Source organism: Diceros bicornis, chromosome 27 (assembly GCF_020826845.1).
Source record: "Diceros bicornis minor isolate mBicDic1 chromosome 27, mDicBic1.mat.cur, whole genome shotgun sequence".
Lineage (NCBI taxonomy): Eukaryota > Metazoa > Chordata > Mammalia > Perissodactyla > Rhinocerotidae > Diceros > Diceros bicornis.
The window spans coordinates 35130431-35146977 of NC_080766.1; the positions used below are offsets into that span (position 1 = coordinate 35130431).

Below are 16547 nucleotides of genomic sequence, written 5' to 3' on the forward strand. Positions count from 1 at the left end.
TGCCCTTGGGAACTCCTAGGGGGTTTGGGTGCCAGGAAGGGTTCCCTGTGTCCTGTAGATTGGAGTTTTTCAACAGTGGCTCTATGACATTTTGAGCCAGATAGTTATTTGTTGGGGCGGTGGGGGGCTGTCCCGTGCATTGTAGGATTCCGGCAGCATCCTTGGCCTCTGCCCACCAGATGTCACTGGTGACCCCACTCCCTGCATTGTGACAACCAACAATGTCTCCAGACTGCCAAGTGTCCTGGGGGTAGGAGTGAGGGGTGCAAAACCACCCCCAGCTGAGAGCCACCACTGTAGACATGGCATCCTGGGGTACTTTCTGTTCCTCAGAGTTATTCATCAAATGACCAGGCCAGGACTATAGTCTTGATATCAGCAAACCCAAAAGACAGCAACAAAACAGAGCAGAGGCAAGAATTAATGTTTTAAAATTTGTTAAGTTGTCAAATCAACATAGAAAATAACTTCCAAGCTCAGGATGGCATGTGGCCTGTGCCCTTTTGTGTTCGGGCCCATAGAGAAACTTGATGGAGCCAAAAGCTTGCTCTGAAAGGAAAGCTACCAGGGTGGATTAATCTGTTTTTGGAAGGCATCCGCTGTTGATCAACTTCCTCATATTTCAAGCCTATTATTCCAGCAGGGAGGGCTAGTGTTCTGGTTCTCTCTCTCTTTCTCTCCCTCTCCTCTCTCCCCTGTCTCCTTCCCTGGCCCTCCCTTCCTCCTTCCAAATGAACTCCTCTGTAAATTTGGGGTGAATGTCTTGAAGGGATATACTCCTCATCAGAGAGGTAATTAAAGTTTATAGAAACAACCGAAGTCTGCAGCAAATCTCTCCACTGATGAAGAAACCAGGAGTCTGACTTTCAAACAAACGCTCCTGTTAATCTTTTCAAAGCGAGTCAGACATGTGGGCAGGGAAAAAGCTGTAAACTGACAGTGGTACTACGGCTGCCCTTGCATGGCCACTGCTCGTCCTGAAGCCAGGCCGCACCTCATTCCACAGGGTTTGTCCCTGCCTGCTCACTGGGGCCATCTCTGAGCAAGCCCTGTGTCACTTGTTTTTGCTCCCACGGAGAGCTGTGACATGTTTGAGAGTTAACAGGAAGCTTTACTCCATTTTTGCAGTTAGATTTCTATAGTCTAGGGAGAAGCCGAGGCAGGAGGAAAAGCATCAGGCAAATATAATCAATTTGTTGTCAACTGATGCAATACTCCAGACACAAATAAATGACTCCGCCCATTACTCCTCTTGCTTCACTTGCCCTGAGACAAAAAGGTGAATCCACTGCAAAATGAATGAAAGGTCACCCTGTTTCACGGCAATGTCTGGACATGCTCCGCCAGTCTGTTCCAACTACTATGTGGTAACCTGGTGATGGGACCAAGTTACCGGAATCCTGAGCGAGTCCGTGATTTGTCACGGACAGAAGTAATGGAATGATGTTACGGTCTCAGCTGTCAGGGGAAAAGAGTTGTTTCACTTGTGGGCAGAATATCTGAAAGATCTTAAATATCGCCCGTGATTCTTCTTCTATCCACACAGTCCCAGTGTCATACTACAAAAGATCATCCATTTGGTCAAATTATCCTTTTTATACACATTTTGAGAATAAAACAACTTTGGCTCTCTAGATGCTTAGATTCAAACGATCTATTCAAATATTTGTTTTCATTTCTGTGTCCAGTCTGACACCTCCTACCAAGCCCTATTGGTCATGCACAATTCACCGACCTGGCAGTAGCTCATTTGTCTTTTTGACTGGCCTGGTGCCGGTGCCCCCTTATTCAGTAGCAGTGTGGGCAGAGGTGGGGACCCCTGATAGTCACAGGCAGCTTTTAAAGAGTAGGAAATCTGGGGATTAGGAGGGTCAGGTATTTTAGTTGGAAATGTTTCCTCACCGCTGGGGCTAAATATTTGCCATGACAGCTCAAGCCTTCCTTCTGCAACTTGACATGGATGAAAGCAGCCCCCCTCCGGGCCCCTCCCACTGCCCCCAAAGGATTAAGCAGCCTGAGCAGATAATGGCTGCCTTAAAAGGATCTTTTGCATGGCTCAGATTAATGCATGCTGTCTGTCGCCCAGGTTGGCAGCTAAACATTAATTTTTTGAAAAAAAGAAAAAAAGAGAAAGAAAAGAAAACCTCCAGATGACAACTCTTTTCAGACAAGGTATGGAGCCTGTCTGCAAGGAAAGAGAGAGAGACTGACAGAGTGCCGGTCTCCCATGCAGAAGAGGGCCCAGGTGGGGCTAGGGGCGGGGAGAGGGGCAGAGCACAGAGCTGGGGGTCGGGGTTAAGAGGAAGAGCAGGCACAGAGCAGTGTCGGGTTCTCAAAGCTGGCCGCCAGGCAGCCACTTTTCTTTTATGCATCCCACCCGCCTCCTTCCCCCAAGCGTATGACAACACTTTTCAGGCCTGTGCTCCAGGCTCGATTTCTCAGAGGGCAATCTGCCAAGTTGAAGAGCAGTCTCCCATGCTGTTCTTTGCCACTGGTGAAAGCTCATCTGGAATTCTCTCTGGTCCTGCCTCCACGACAGCAGAGGATCATTCTTGGGTGCTAAAACGGGACGTGGTTTTTATCTGCTTCACACCCTCATGCCATAAAACGTCCTTCCATACTCCATGGGTAATTGAAGTCTAGGTTATTCAAAAGTGTAACTGATATGACATGTGGGAGTACACACGTTACTCATTCCTTTAAAAGCAACAAGTCACCCTTGCATCTGAACACTGGTCAGTGGGAGCAGCTGGCCCCTAGGGTTCTTGGACTATAAGGTGTCGATCTTGGGTGGTGACCAAGTCCAAAGACTTACATAATAAATTCCAAGGGACAGACCCACAGCAGGGACATTTCCAAGGAAAACAGTAATTCTTTCAGTTGTAGACCATAGCCAGTGGGCAGAGCAGTGCCACCGAGAAGAATCAATAAAAGCTGACAAGTGCCCTTGGAATCAAACCAGTCCTGAGGGAGCAGAACTTCTAAAGCAACAAACTGGGCAGACATCATGATTCCTATACTTTTCCCTCAACTCCTTAGCCCAACAGGTGCCATGAAAATCTTGGCATTAATGGCCGAAAATATTGTGAAAACTGAGCAACTATGTTGGCTTTCCTATTTCACCGTAGAGCCCAAGAAACTTGAAGGCAATTTGTTGTCAACTGGGGAACAGTTTTGGCCTTTGGGACATTTGGAATGTCTGGAGACATTTTTGGTTGACACAATTAGGGGGTGCTACTGGCATCTACAGGTCAGAGATACTGCTAAGTATCCTACATTGCACAGCCCCGCCCCCCCACAACAAAGAACTCTCTGGCCCAAAATGGCAATGGTGCTGCTGTTGAGAAGCTCTGAGAAGGTATTCTGTGAAGCTCTGAGAAGAAGCTAAAGCATTTGGTGAAATCTCAAGTAACACAATTGTCTGCAAAACACAACATTACACAACGTTTAAAATGGCAGACACGACGCCCTTGCCCCTTTGCCTCCCCCCTAATCTGCTATAATCTGATCCCAAGAGTTGAAAAGCAAAAATAACCGCCCTCCCCCCAACACACATGAAGTGTGTTTGCAGGCCTCATAATGCTGAAGTTCTCTGAAATGTTTTCACAGTTTGGTCCAGCTCCAATTTCAAAGCCCCAAAAAGGGAGTTTCTTCTTTTGCTTTCAACAAAGGAATTTTTCTCTGTAACTCCAATTTCCCTGCCCACGAGCAATGGTGAGTGCCAAGCCCAGAGGTCTCATAGGTTAAATGACTAATATTTAATGAGTGCGTATTCACAACGATTATGCTAACCACGACACCTGAGCTTTCCAATCCAGTATGAGCAGTTCTTAGTTGGAAATGGCTCTTTTGGGGTATACTTGCTTCCCATTCTACATGTACCCCAGTGTGCTGTTCATGTGACCTGTGAAAGCTCACCCCCACCAGATGGACCAGTCCCATCTGAGTTCTAGAAGCTGACTACGTTGGCCTTTTATATTATTAACACTTCAGCTGCCACCCTTGCCTGCCAAATGTGAGCAGCCCCCAAAGAATCCACTTCTCCAAGCCACTTCTGTCTCCACATCCATAATCGCTGCCTCTGGGTGTTAAGGAAAATCAGTGCATGGGTGTGGGACTTAGAGATAGACAACCTTGTCTTTAAAACATATTTTATCCAATTAAAAATGACTGCCAACCCCTTCATGCATCTCCTCTAGTCTCTCGAACTTTCCACTCTAGCGTGACTTCAGAATGTGTTTTCAAGCAGCTTACTTGAGAGTCGACTGGAAAGCTCTGCAGAGAGGGTTGTCATGCCGCTGGCCCGTCCAGGTGAGATGGGTGTTGCTGGATGTACGGAAGGGGAGGCAATCGATCCCAGGTACTGGTAGGACTGATCATAGGACCACGGTGGGGACGGCTGGATCTGCCTTGTATCTGCAGAGAATCAGGGAGGTCAGTTATATGTAGAGTGGGGTGGGATTTAAAAAAATAAGATGTCTTTTAATAAGAAACTCCAGTCATGCACTGCATAACGATGGGGATCTGTTCTGAGAAATGCGTTTAGGCGATTTCATCATTGTGCGAACATCATAGAGTGTACTTACACAAACCTAGACGGTATAGCCTACTACACACCTAGGTACGAATCTTATGGGACCACCCTTGTAGGTGCAGTCCGTCATTGACTGAAATGTCGTTACGCGACGTATTACTGTAGCCACACCTTTGTTTAAATATGTTATACGTGTCTGTGGCCTGTTTACCAGTGTTCAGTAAGCCTGCTTAAGTCCAAGTATTTGCTTTTGTTCTATGATTCCCCCCCCGAAGATACTGAAATATAGTTTATGTTTGATTCTTCAAGATTTTCATCATCAGATGAAAAAACAGTTATCAACTGTTCCTTCCAAAGATTTTATTGAATCATGCTAATAATGATGAGAGGAGCTGATTATGCTTTCCAGGTAGAAGTGTTCTGTTGAACTACACCACGTATTGGCTGCTCAGACAATTACAGCCTTACCAAATAATTACAATTAGCATCATCATAAACATTTTATGAACTCAGATGATCCTCTGTCTATCTGTACTTAGTAAGCAAAAAAGAACATAGGGTTTTGGTATTTTTTTTGTACCTTTGGCAGAAATATTCCATGGGCTTTTAAATGTTTTCTGTTTAGGTGGATTCTCTTCCAAGAACCACAGCAAAGGTCTAGCTGGGAAACTGGCAATGAGGCCTGATGACCAGTTCACCCAGTTCTCCATCACCCAGACTAACAGAGGTGACCTGCTCCTTTTCAAGACCTCCAGTTTGCAACTTTTACAGGGTCAAATGTTGAGCAAGTATTTTATAGATTGCCATTAAAAGAGGCCTGGGATAGAGAAGAGACGAAAGTCTGACTTCAGAAGATTTAGGTAAAATGGTTTTCGTAAATTTCACTCCAGCATTCACAGGAGTCTTAGATATCAGAAGCATCACACTGTTACAGATGAAAAGGAGGAGAAAAAAGCCCCCTTCTATTCTTAGGCAAAATGTTGAGGAGATTTAAGTTGAACAGTGTCCTACCACAAAATAGCTTTATATTTCTTTAGGGTTAAACATTCATTTTCTGTTTGTGTCCCACTTTCTTTGTGGACAAGGGTGACGGCAAACTGTCTACCTCCCAAGGGTCTTCATAGCCACGGCTTCATGATGCTGGGAGAAAATCTAGAATGAGCAAACTTCCTTAGGAAAATACTGGGTGTAGGTTTTGTATTTGCCATGACATAAAGAAATGAGTTGTTCCTACCCATTATAAAATATTCAGCTCTGCTCCCTCTAGGGGATTTCATTTGCAACAGTCAAAATGTGCCTTTTCTGTTGATCTCTTTGAATTTGTATTGGACAACAGAATCAGGCATTTGGAGATCCCAGTCTTTCTCCTCACTCTTCTCCTGACAGCCCCTTCTTTCCCTCATACCGACCTATTTCTTTTCTTTAAAATAAGTGAATTTTTAAGTTTGAAAAACCTGGGCAAGGGGCCGGCCCGGTGGCACAAGCGGTTAAGTGCACACGCTTCGCTGCGGCGGCCCGGGGTTAGCCAGTTTGGATCCCGGGCGCACACCGACGCACTGCTTGGCAAGCCATGCTGTGGCGGCTGCCATATAAAGTGGAGGAAGATGGGCATAGATGTTAGCCCAGGGCCAGTCTTCCTCAGCAAAAAGAGGAGGATTGGCAGATGTTAGCTCAGGGCTGATCTTCCTCACAAAAAAAAGAAAAACCTGAGCAAATATTTTAACTTAGGATCTTTGAAATCTACATTAAAGAAAGGTCTTCATTTCATTCTGAACTTTAGAGAATTTGAGGAGATGGCAAGGAATAAGACAGCTGGTCCATTCTAAAGTCAGTGGAAAATAAATGTTCAACCACAGTCAGAGATCCTGCGTAATCTTACAGCTAACAGTGTTTCCAGTAATTGAAAGCAAAGAGCAATCGCAGGTTGTTCAATATTCCCATATTACTACAAGTATTTTTCTCTAAGTGAAAAAAAGATTATATACTCATATATTCTATAAGACATGTGTATGTCCTAGATACGCAGATTTGCTAAGTGAATATATAGTACTCAGCTATTTTAATCATTTAAAAAGCAAACAAAAGAGATTTTATAATTGTCATAAAGTCCTCCGGGGTGTGAATTGCGGTACAGAATTCATGCCTTGTTGTGTAGACAGCCCAGCACCCCACCCCCATGTCTAAAACCACAGTAAGCATAAAGTATTATGCCATGATTCATGCTCTGTCATGTTTTACTGTAGTGAAAAAGTTGTGCTAGGCTTTTCTAAACTCATAATTAAACCATGCAAACGTTGCATAATGTTTCACAGCCTTTTAAAAATATGCTTTGGTAAAATGATCTTTATGATTAAAGTCCAAGTTCCATGTTTTTTTTTTAACACAGGGTTTTAGATTCAATATATTTTTCCTTCCCATCACAACTTAGCTTTCCAGTGTTATAGGGGGCATAGCACTAAAGACCCAAAGGCCCCCTCTGCAATCAGTTTTCATTCATGTGACCACAGGGAACTATCCTTGGGTTCATTGCCAGCGGTGGGCCAGAAGGTGGTGATGGCGAGCTTCTCATGTTGAGTTGATTTTTTTCTTCTATATGTATTATTAATAAAAACCAAAAACCAGAAAAACAAAACACAACGCTAAGGGCCAATAATATGGTGTATGCTGAGTTTACTATTCAGTTACCGTCCTCGCTCTGATGGCTAATGTGAATGCATGAAGGCAAGTATAGAAATGGCAGTGCTGTGGGCGGCCCCAAGTGCTGGACTGAGAGGCAGGAGAAGTGACCTCTGGGCTGGTCTGTGTGGGGACTTTGGATTACTTGCTCACACTTTCTTATTCTCATCTCTGAAAGGAGATGATCTCCCAGCCCCTTCCAATGTGACAGCACAGGATTCTAATTCAAATAGGTCCTTTACAGTACTTCTCTGCTTAACTTGTATGTTAAACAGAGTCAGAGAAGAATCAGGTGGAGGTGTGGGGTGAAGAACGGTGCTTGTAATAATAAATATGTGTATTCTGGGAAGATGAAGTAGACAGGATAAGATGGGGGTTATCCAGAAAAGAAGTCATAGTTTGAGGAAAAGAACCACTGTCAGTCATTCTCCAGAGAGTAGGGCTACTTATTCTTGAAGGGACTGCCTCGGATAAATCAGTCCATCAAAAAAAACACAAAAGTTTATTGAAAATTTCCTATGTGCCAGGCATGTGCTAATTTAGCTGGTAACAGAGTGACAAATAAGACCAGTATGGTCCCTGCCCCACTGGAGCTTATAGTGTGATATTAGTGAAGATCCCAGAACTATATGATGCTTGGAAAGGCTTCTTCCTATTGCATTAATCATCACGTGGGGAGTTCCTTCCTTCCTTCCTCCCTCCCTCCCTCCCTCCTTCCTTCCTTCCTTTCTCTATATGTTCATGAAGTTATTCACTTCCTCATTCATTCATGTTGTCAACGAACATTTTTGCTTTACTAGGGCCACTGTGTTGGGGACTCAGTAGTGAATGGATTATAGTCCTTGCCTTCAGGAAGTTACAGCTAGTGGGGGACCTATGGGCTGAATCCAGGCGAACTGTTGGATTATCTGCCTAACCTAGACTTGCAAACAGCTGTTCCCACGTTAGAGATGAGAACCGTAGTGGTACTTATGACATGCTTATGTTCTGCCTCTGAGAGGAGCAGACTAGGGAAAGCACCTAGTCTAAGTCATAGACAGATTTTGGTTTGAATCCTGCCTCTACCGTAAACTAGCTGTATGACTTTGGTTGAGTCACTTATTTTCTCTGATCCATAATTTTCCTACTTCAAAGGGTAATAGAGAGGAATAAGTGAGATAAGCTATATATAAAGGAGGTATCACAGTTTGGGGCCATATTAAATGCTCAATATGTCTGACTAATTTTTTATGATTATATTACCAAAAAGGAAAAGAAATCCAAGCCAAGGGACTTATCTGATATTTATTGATAAGGCCACACACACCTGCTCCAGGATGAGGCTCAGATGATACAGTTTTGTTCACAGAGGGCTTGACAGCCAGAGTCTTCAGCACTGGAGAGGAACTGGACTCAGGAGATTAAATGGTAAAGAGGGAAGAAAACTGGAGAATTGGGGTGAGGATGGAGAAGATGAAGATTCAATCTCGACCAGTTCATGTTTCCATTAAAGAAACCTACTGGATTAGAAAATTTAAAGTCGAGCCTTTCTGCATCTGTTTTTTCTTGGGTACATATGTTTTTATGCATCCACCTTTCTGAGGCCATTTTGTGATGGGTTATTTTCAGCTTTTTGATCATCAAATAATGAGTAAAACACATCTCTTTCCATGTTCCTGAGCCCCACCCCCTTCTGTTTGAAATGAGGTCAAAGAAGGGGGGAAGTTAAGGATAAGTGGGGTTGAGGCTAGTTATGAGCTCAGAGGTATCCGTGGCATAATTCACTCTATAAGAAAGTAGAGTGCTCTTACCTTTTGATGCAGCAATATCAAAAAGTCTCCAGAGTAAAAAATGACCCTATCATGTAATTCATGTCAGAATGTTCTGCTGTTTCCAATTTTAGCTCCAAAATGTAAAGAGCTTGGGCGTCATCACTTCCATCTTTACAATGAGAAAAAAGCTGAACAAACTGATGATCATGACTTTTCTTGGATCTGTTAGAGAATTGAGGTCATAGGGCAAACTGCCACCCCAAAATCTTGAGAGGCAGGCAAATACAGAGAATCACACTAAGGTCTGCTTACTGGGAGCAGAAGCCACTGGAGCCATAAATTGGAAGGAACACTGAAATGGTAATTTTAACAAATTGTTGGAGGCTGAATATAGACTAGTGTGAGAGTGAGAAATCCCTTGGGGCTTCAGTCCTGTGTGTGTGTATGTGGGGGTGGGGTGGGGACACTTTTGGGGTTTTTCATTCAGGAACTCCACCAAGTTCTCATGTGATCCAGTATAATAACAATGGGTTACAGCTGAAAGAGCTGCAAGACACAGACTATTTAAGGAGGAGTTCTTAGGGAAGCCCAAAGACAATAAGGGAGACAAAAACAAAGACACTAGAGGAATTTGAAGCCTCTGGCACCTACAGCTAAGAAAACATTAAACACAGCCTAACTCCTGACTGTATGAACATGACACCTCACACTAGAAGCCCATTTACCTCAGTTCCTATGACCTGATACACCATGTCCAGCTTTCAAAAGCAAAAATAACAAGGCATGCCAAAAGGCAAGAGAAAACACAATCTGAAGAGAGAAAACAAGCATCGGAAGAAGACTCAGATCTGACACAGATTTTGGAGTTACCAGACAGGGAACTTAACTATGATTAATATTTTTAGGGCTCTAATGAAAAAAGAAGACAACATGCAGGAACAGATGGGTAATGTAAGTAGGGAGACGGAAACTCTAAAACTCAAAAAGAAATTCTAGGAATGAAAAACTGTAACAGATATGAGAAATCCTTTTGATGGGCTCATCAATAGATTAGATATGGCTGAGGAAAGAATCAATGAGCTTGAAAATATGTCAATAGAAACTTCCCAAACTAAAAGGTAAAGGGAAAGAAGAAGAAAAAACCCCAAAGAACAGAACATCCAAAAAATTTGGGACAATTTCAAAAGGTGTAACATATGTGTAATGAAACTACCAGAAGGAAAAGGAAGAGAAAAGAGAGTGGGAGAAATATTTGAAGTATTAATGGCTGAGAATTTTCCAAAATTAATGACAGACAACAAACCATAGATCCAGGAAGCTCAGAGAATATCTAGTAAGATAAATACCAAATAATCTACATCCAGGCATATCATATTGAAACTGCAGAAAACTCAAAGGCAAAGAGAAAATCTTGAAAGAAACCAGAAGTGGGGGAGTGAGGGACCCCTTACCTTGAGAGGAACAAAGATAAAAATTACCTCTGACTTCTCTTCAGAAACCATGCAAACAAAAAGAGAGTATAGTAAATATTTAAAGTGTTGAAAGAAAAAAAGCCACCAACCTAGAATTCTGTATTCAGCAAAATTATCCTTCAAAGGTGAAGGAGAAATAGACATTTTCTGACAAACAACAACTGAAATAATTTTTTGCCAGCAGACCTGCCCTACAAGAAATGTTAAAAGAAGTTCTTCAAGAAGAAGAAAAATGATGTAAGTCAGAAACTTGCATCTACATAAAGAAAAGGAGAGCATCAGAGAAGGAATAAATGAAGGTAAAATAAAGTCTTATTTTTCCTATTCTTAATTGACCTAACAGATAACTGTCTGTTTGAAGTAATAAAAGTAATAATGTATTGGGTGATTATAACATATGGATAAGTGAAATGAATGAGAGCAATGACAGAAATGGGAAGGAAGAAGTGGTGTAGTGTTATTTGATGGTGACTTACCTTCATTATACATGTATTTTGCAAACTCTAGGGCAACCAGCTAAAACATTTTTTTAAAAAGTATAATTGATATGCTAAGAGAGGAGATAAAATGGAATCACATAAAATGCTCAGTTAAAGCCAGAGAAGGCAGAAAAAAGGGGGAAAAAGGAACAGGTGCAATAAATATAAACAGTTACAAACATGGCAAATATTAATCTAACTCTATCAGTAATCACTTTAAATATGAATAGTCTACATGCACCAGTTAAGACAGAGATTGTCAGCGTGGATTGAAAACAAGATTCAACTATATGTTGTTTACAAAGAACCCAGTTTAAAGATAAAGATTCAGGTTAAAAGTAAAGGGATGGAGAAAGATATACCATGCCAATACTAATCAAAAGAAAGCCAGATTAGCTATATTTATTTTATACAAAACTGACTTCAGAGGAAGAAAAAATTTCAGGGATAAAGAAGGGAATTACATGATGATAAAGGAGTCAGTTGTCTAAGAAGACATAACAATCCTTAACATGAATGCACCTAATAACAGAGTATCAAAAAAATAAGGCAAAAACTGATAGAACTACAAGGAGAAATAGAAAAATACACTATTACAGTTGAAGACTTCAACATCCTTCTTAGTATTTGATACATCAAGCAGGCAGAAAATTAGGGCATAGTTAACCTGAACAGTACTACCAACCAACTTGATCTAATTAACATTTATGGAATACTCCATCCAACAGCAGTACAATGCACATTCTTCAGAAGCTCACGGGACATTCACCAAGATAGACCATATTCTGGGCCATAAAACACACCTTAACAAATTTAAAAGAACAGAAATCATACAAAGTATATATTCTCAGGCCACATGGATTTAAACTAAAAAATCAATAAAAGAAAGATAGTTGGAAAAATCTCCAAGTATTTGGAGCTTAAACAACATACTTCTAAATAACCATGGGTCAAATAAGAAGTCTCAAGAGAAATTATAATGTATTTTGAACTTAATGAAAATCCAACTTGTCACAATTTGTGGGGTGCAGCAAAAGCAGTGCTTAGAGGGAAATTTATAGCATTGAATGCAAATATTAGAAGAGAAGAAAGATCCAGATTCAATAATTTAAGCTTCCCCCTTAGGAAACGAGAGAAAAAAGAGGAACATAAACCTAAATCAAGCAGAAGAAAAGAAATAATAAAAATTAGAGTAAAAGTCAATGAAATCAAATACAAGAAAGCAATAGAAAAAAATCAACAAAACCAAAAACTGTTCTTTGAAAAGTTTAAAACATCCTGCTTTGTCCTCATGCTCCCACCAGGCCATAGGAGAGGTTGTCCAGAAACACCTCCTGGGTCTACTCTGACCACCCACCTTTATGGGCTTTTTAACACCTACCCTCAAACCCTGGGTTCCCAACAGCACCATGTGCACTGGGACATCTCTCAGCCTGGGGCCAAGAGAAGGTTGCTGGGGCTCTGGTGCAAAAAGCCCTTTCCTTGGCTATTCTGCTGATATCTTTAAAGACCTGCTCTTTCAGTCACCTTTCAGAGCCAGTAAAAAACAAAGAGCAGACAGGTATGTATGCCATGGGGCCCTAGCATCTATTTTTAAAAGAGCCAACCTGCCTGGTGAAGGTATAAACCCTCGGGCTGCCCTGGTTTTTTCCCTAGAGGATTTTTTTTCCCTTTTTCAGCTTGGAAGAGGCAGAGCAGTTCCCAGGGTGCCCTCCAAGTTCACCTCAGTCATGGGTAGCTGGTGTAATGCCCTCTTGGATCCCTCAGAACACACAACAGGATGTGACTCAGGACTCAGAGATGTGAGTCAGTTTCCAGGGTGATGTGTCAGGGCGAGCCCCAGTGGTAGCTTACAGCTCCCCCTCTGGGACCCCTGGGAGGAAAGAGCTGGGCTCCCCTACAAACAAAAGGAGTGCCCCCAGATGCTTCTCTGCTACCTTCAGAATTGTGTGATATCAAGCGTTCATGGCCCCAGGATTGGGTCATTCTCTGCTATGAAAGAGGCATTTCCTTGCAAGTTCCACCATCTTGCAGTGTCTTCCAGGCTGTTTCTTCTGGCCTATGTGGTAAAAGTGCAACACAGCACAACAGGCAGAAATAGCAGTCACCCACAAATGCACCCAGGTAGCAGACACTGGATTAGCAGTCATTGCTATCCGTGAAACCTTATGATAACTTGAGCCAGTTCCCACCAGCTCTGGATCCTGGAAAAAGAGAGGTTGTGAAAGAGCTCTGTATTTGCCAACCACTTGTCTCCGCTGGCGGCAGACATCTTGGTTAGTCATGTACAGCTAAGATGCATTCATTGTTCCAGCAATTACTTTGAAGGGAAGCATCCAGCACCAAGCTGGGGCAGAGACCTGCCCGGGGAGACTATGTTTTAAAGGCCTTCAGGGTTTTGAGGGATTCCATCCTCACAGCCGACTGGTGGGCCTGGGAGGTGGCAGGCTGCCTGTGGGAGGGAGGAAGGGAGCTGTGTGGCCACGTCTCCACCACTCACTGCCTCTGGGACCCATATTCCGCTGGGGGAGGCTTCGTGGCTTTGCGGTCAGGGCGCTGGGAATCCAGAACGTTGGCTCCTAACATCAGAGCTGCCCCAAACCCTAGTGGTTCACTACAGTCCTTTTCCTCTCAAACCTCTGTTTCCTCATCCCTAAAAATGGAGGCAGCCAGGCTCACCTGCCTCACAGGTGTGAGAGTTAATTAATGTTTGTGGCGCGGCTTTGAGAGCCACAGATGAAAGGCGCTCCATAAATGCAAAGTGCTCTTCCTCATTAGAGTTGCCAGACGGTTCCCAGGGGAAACGGTTCAACCCTCACCAGGGAGCCTCTCCCCTCGGCCAGACCAGCCTGAGTTGCGTCTGGAAAAAGGCTCTGGACTCAGGCACCACTGTCTCCGAGGAAGGGTTCAGGGATAAGTCAGTGGCTTCTAGAAAAGACGGCAGCTTTGATAACACCTCTTATTCTCTGCCGGCACTATTTCCCTGAGTTGGAGGGAGAGTGGGCTTCAGTTCACACAGGTTAGAGGGATCGTGGTTCCGAGGGAACGGAAGGCACCTTCTGGTCTCTGCTCTGTCCTCTGTGGCAGATGAATTATTTCCCTACTTTGTTAAACAAACATCCATTGTAGACACCTTTCCCGTAAAGGTTTTCTGCCCCTCTGCCCCCTGTACACATTTTCTAGGCCTGAACTGATTCTACAGACAGGCTGGAGAGATCCCTGTAAGACTAGGCCATTATGTGGCATGTTCAAATTATTCTCTGACCACTCTGCTAATTTCCATCCGTTCCTCCATTCCTTCTCCTCCAAAAAAATCTCAAATATGGAAGGTAAAGATGGCTTTCTGTTCCCATCCACTCATTCTCTGGCATCTTTGCCTCCTTTGTTAGTTCCTTGAAAGGGATGAGCCAGAGATACTATGTCGAGGGCTGGGAAATGCAGGCAGCCTCTGGCGTGGGACCGGGCCCTTGGCGTAGAATGAGGACCCTCACTCTGTGAGGAATGAAGAAACCAATGACTGACCCCTCAAAGTGGGAAGCTACAAGCGGGAGAGGCACAGCATGGCCCAGGACTGCCCAGAGCTGAAGAAACAGAATTTTCTGAAGGAACATTCCACTGAGGGTAGCACAGGCTGTAAGCGGACCGTGCAGGTTTGAGAGTCTGTTCCATGGCCCAGGGTGGGAGACTGTCAGAGCCAAGCCACAGTCCAGACTGGCCATGGAAGGCCATGTGCTGACGAGTGGCGAGCCTACAGGACTTCCCAGAGAGGCCCCAGCGATCTCTCCAACTAAGTGGATACAGTAAGAGCTGTCCCTTGGGCAGATCCTATTAAATAACAAGGCCAGGGCTTTGCCAGGGTCCTTGTAATGCCTCAGGGTGGCAGCAGGCAAGAAAAAAAGGGGAGATGTTATCTTTGGGATTGCAGGGACTGTAAGATGATGGACCCCTGCCCCAGGAGTTGTCTGTATTGGAGAATATGCTCTTGAGCCCAGCTCAGAACGAGGTCTGGTGCACCACAGGTAACTCTCATGTCATTCTGTGGCCTGGCTTCCTCTGAGGCCACCTCATCCAGCTCTGTAGCTCACAGCTCTCTGTGCCAGCATGCTGCCCTTCAGCCAGCACCTGGCCTCAGGCAGACCTCTGGTGGAGAGGCAGAGGGGGCGTGGGACAGAGAAACCCCGAGGCCACCCACCCCACCAACCCGCCCGTGGCTTTCCTGTTGTGCATTCTCCTAGCTGCAACCCGAGTTTCTGCTTTAGCACTTTTGTGGTTTTGTAAAATGTTAGAACTGTTTGACACATTGTAGAGCAGCTTGAAGCCCTTCAAGCAGCCTCTGTGTCTTCTGCTCCCATGTGACAGGGGCTCTAATGCATCCTTACTGGATCTTACGCCAGGCACTTGCATTTTAAGCAGCAAACTCTGAAGCATGGCATTCTAGTAAAATCAGAAGAAGAGCTCATGTGAATGGGGAAAGAGAATGTAACACAATGTGATCTGGAGAGTGCAGAAAGAGAACATGAATGATGCTTAACTAGCCTTCGGTTTGTGTTGGCCCCAAACATTTCCAGGATTTGGGAAACTTGTCCCTGGGCTCTCCCTCACGGAGCCAGAAGGGCTTGAGCAAGGGCCTGGTTTGGGAGTCTGAGACATCAGGACTAAGCCCCTGGCTCACCCCTCACTCACTGTGTGCTGAGGCAAGCAACTTAACCCCTTGGAGACTCAGTTTCCCCATCTGTGAGGAGGGGTTACAGAGGATGAAATGCGATCCTGCGCTTGACCATGGTAATGCGGTACCTGGCACCTCGTAGGCAAGGCTTCTCTCCCCTGTCCCTTCAGAAAAAGATACTGTGTCCAGAGAGCACCCACTCAGTGCCGCCTGCAGAGATTTCTCACCCACGCTGGACAGTGCCCCAAGTGAGGGAGGAGGGAGAGGCTCAGCCCCATGGAGCCACTAGCACCTTCCTTAGCCAGCCAGAGTTCCAAGGTGCAAATTGTCCCCGAGCCCCTCACTGGGGAAAACGTGGTTTAAAAATCAATGTGTGTGCTGTTGGGCTGTTCCAGCAGGGCTGTACACAGACTGCTAAAATGAAATGTAAGCCCTTCTGCCCACTGAGTACCAGCCTCCTTCAGAGAAAGGACCACGGCTGCCCTGCAGAAGGCAGCTGCATCGTGGCCACATGGCCGAGTCTCGTGGTGCCGGCCACAGCACAGAAATCCGAAAGTTGAGTCTTGCAAATCAAGGACGCATCATTCTTTACCTTCTGAGGACTCACATTGGATGGCAAGAGCTCTTTCTTTAAGAGCTTCCATTCCACACTCCCAACTTGAAGAAGAATATTCTGACAAGGGAAGTGGACTAACTCCGGCGAGCTGCAGTGCCTAGCCCCCTTTCCTAAAGGCTTGCTAGCTAAGCCAATGTTGCTTCAGCACTCTCCTGTTCCCCCATGCCTCGCCCCTGTCGACACTGTCCTGTCATCTCTTCTCTTTCCCTACGTGCCCCCTCTGCTTGTTTTCCTTTCCCACACACCAGGCCCCGGCTCCTGGAATTCCCAGCAGCAGGAGCCAGGAGGCCAGAACCCCTCAAGGAATCGCCCCTTCTGCAGCCCCTCTAGCATCCTGTCTTTCACAGGGGCAG

General features: G+C 44.5%; 1 protein-coding gene across 1 annotated transcript in view; it reads right to left on the reverse strand.

Annotated features, from left to right (window-relative positions):
* RUNX1 (RUNX family transcription factor 1) overlaps window positions 1-16547 on the reverse strand; it is a 90960-nt gene that overhangs the window by 3002 nt on the left and 71411 nt on the right. Inside the window, exon 5 of the mRNA XM_058523059.1 lies at window positions 4255-4416. Coding sequence (XP_058379042.1) covers window positions 4255-4416 — 162 coding nt within the window. The remainder of the gene's footprint in view (window positions 1-4254; window positions 4417-16547) is intronic.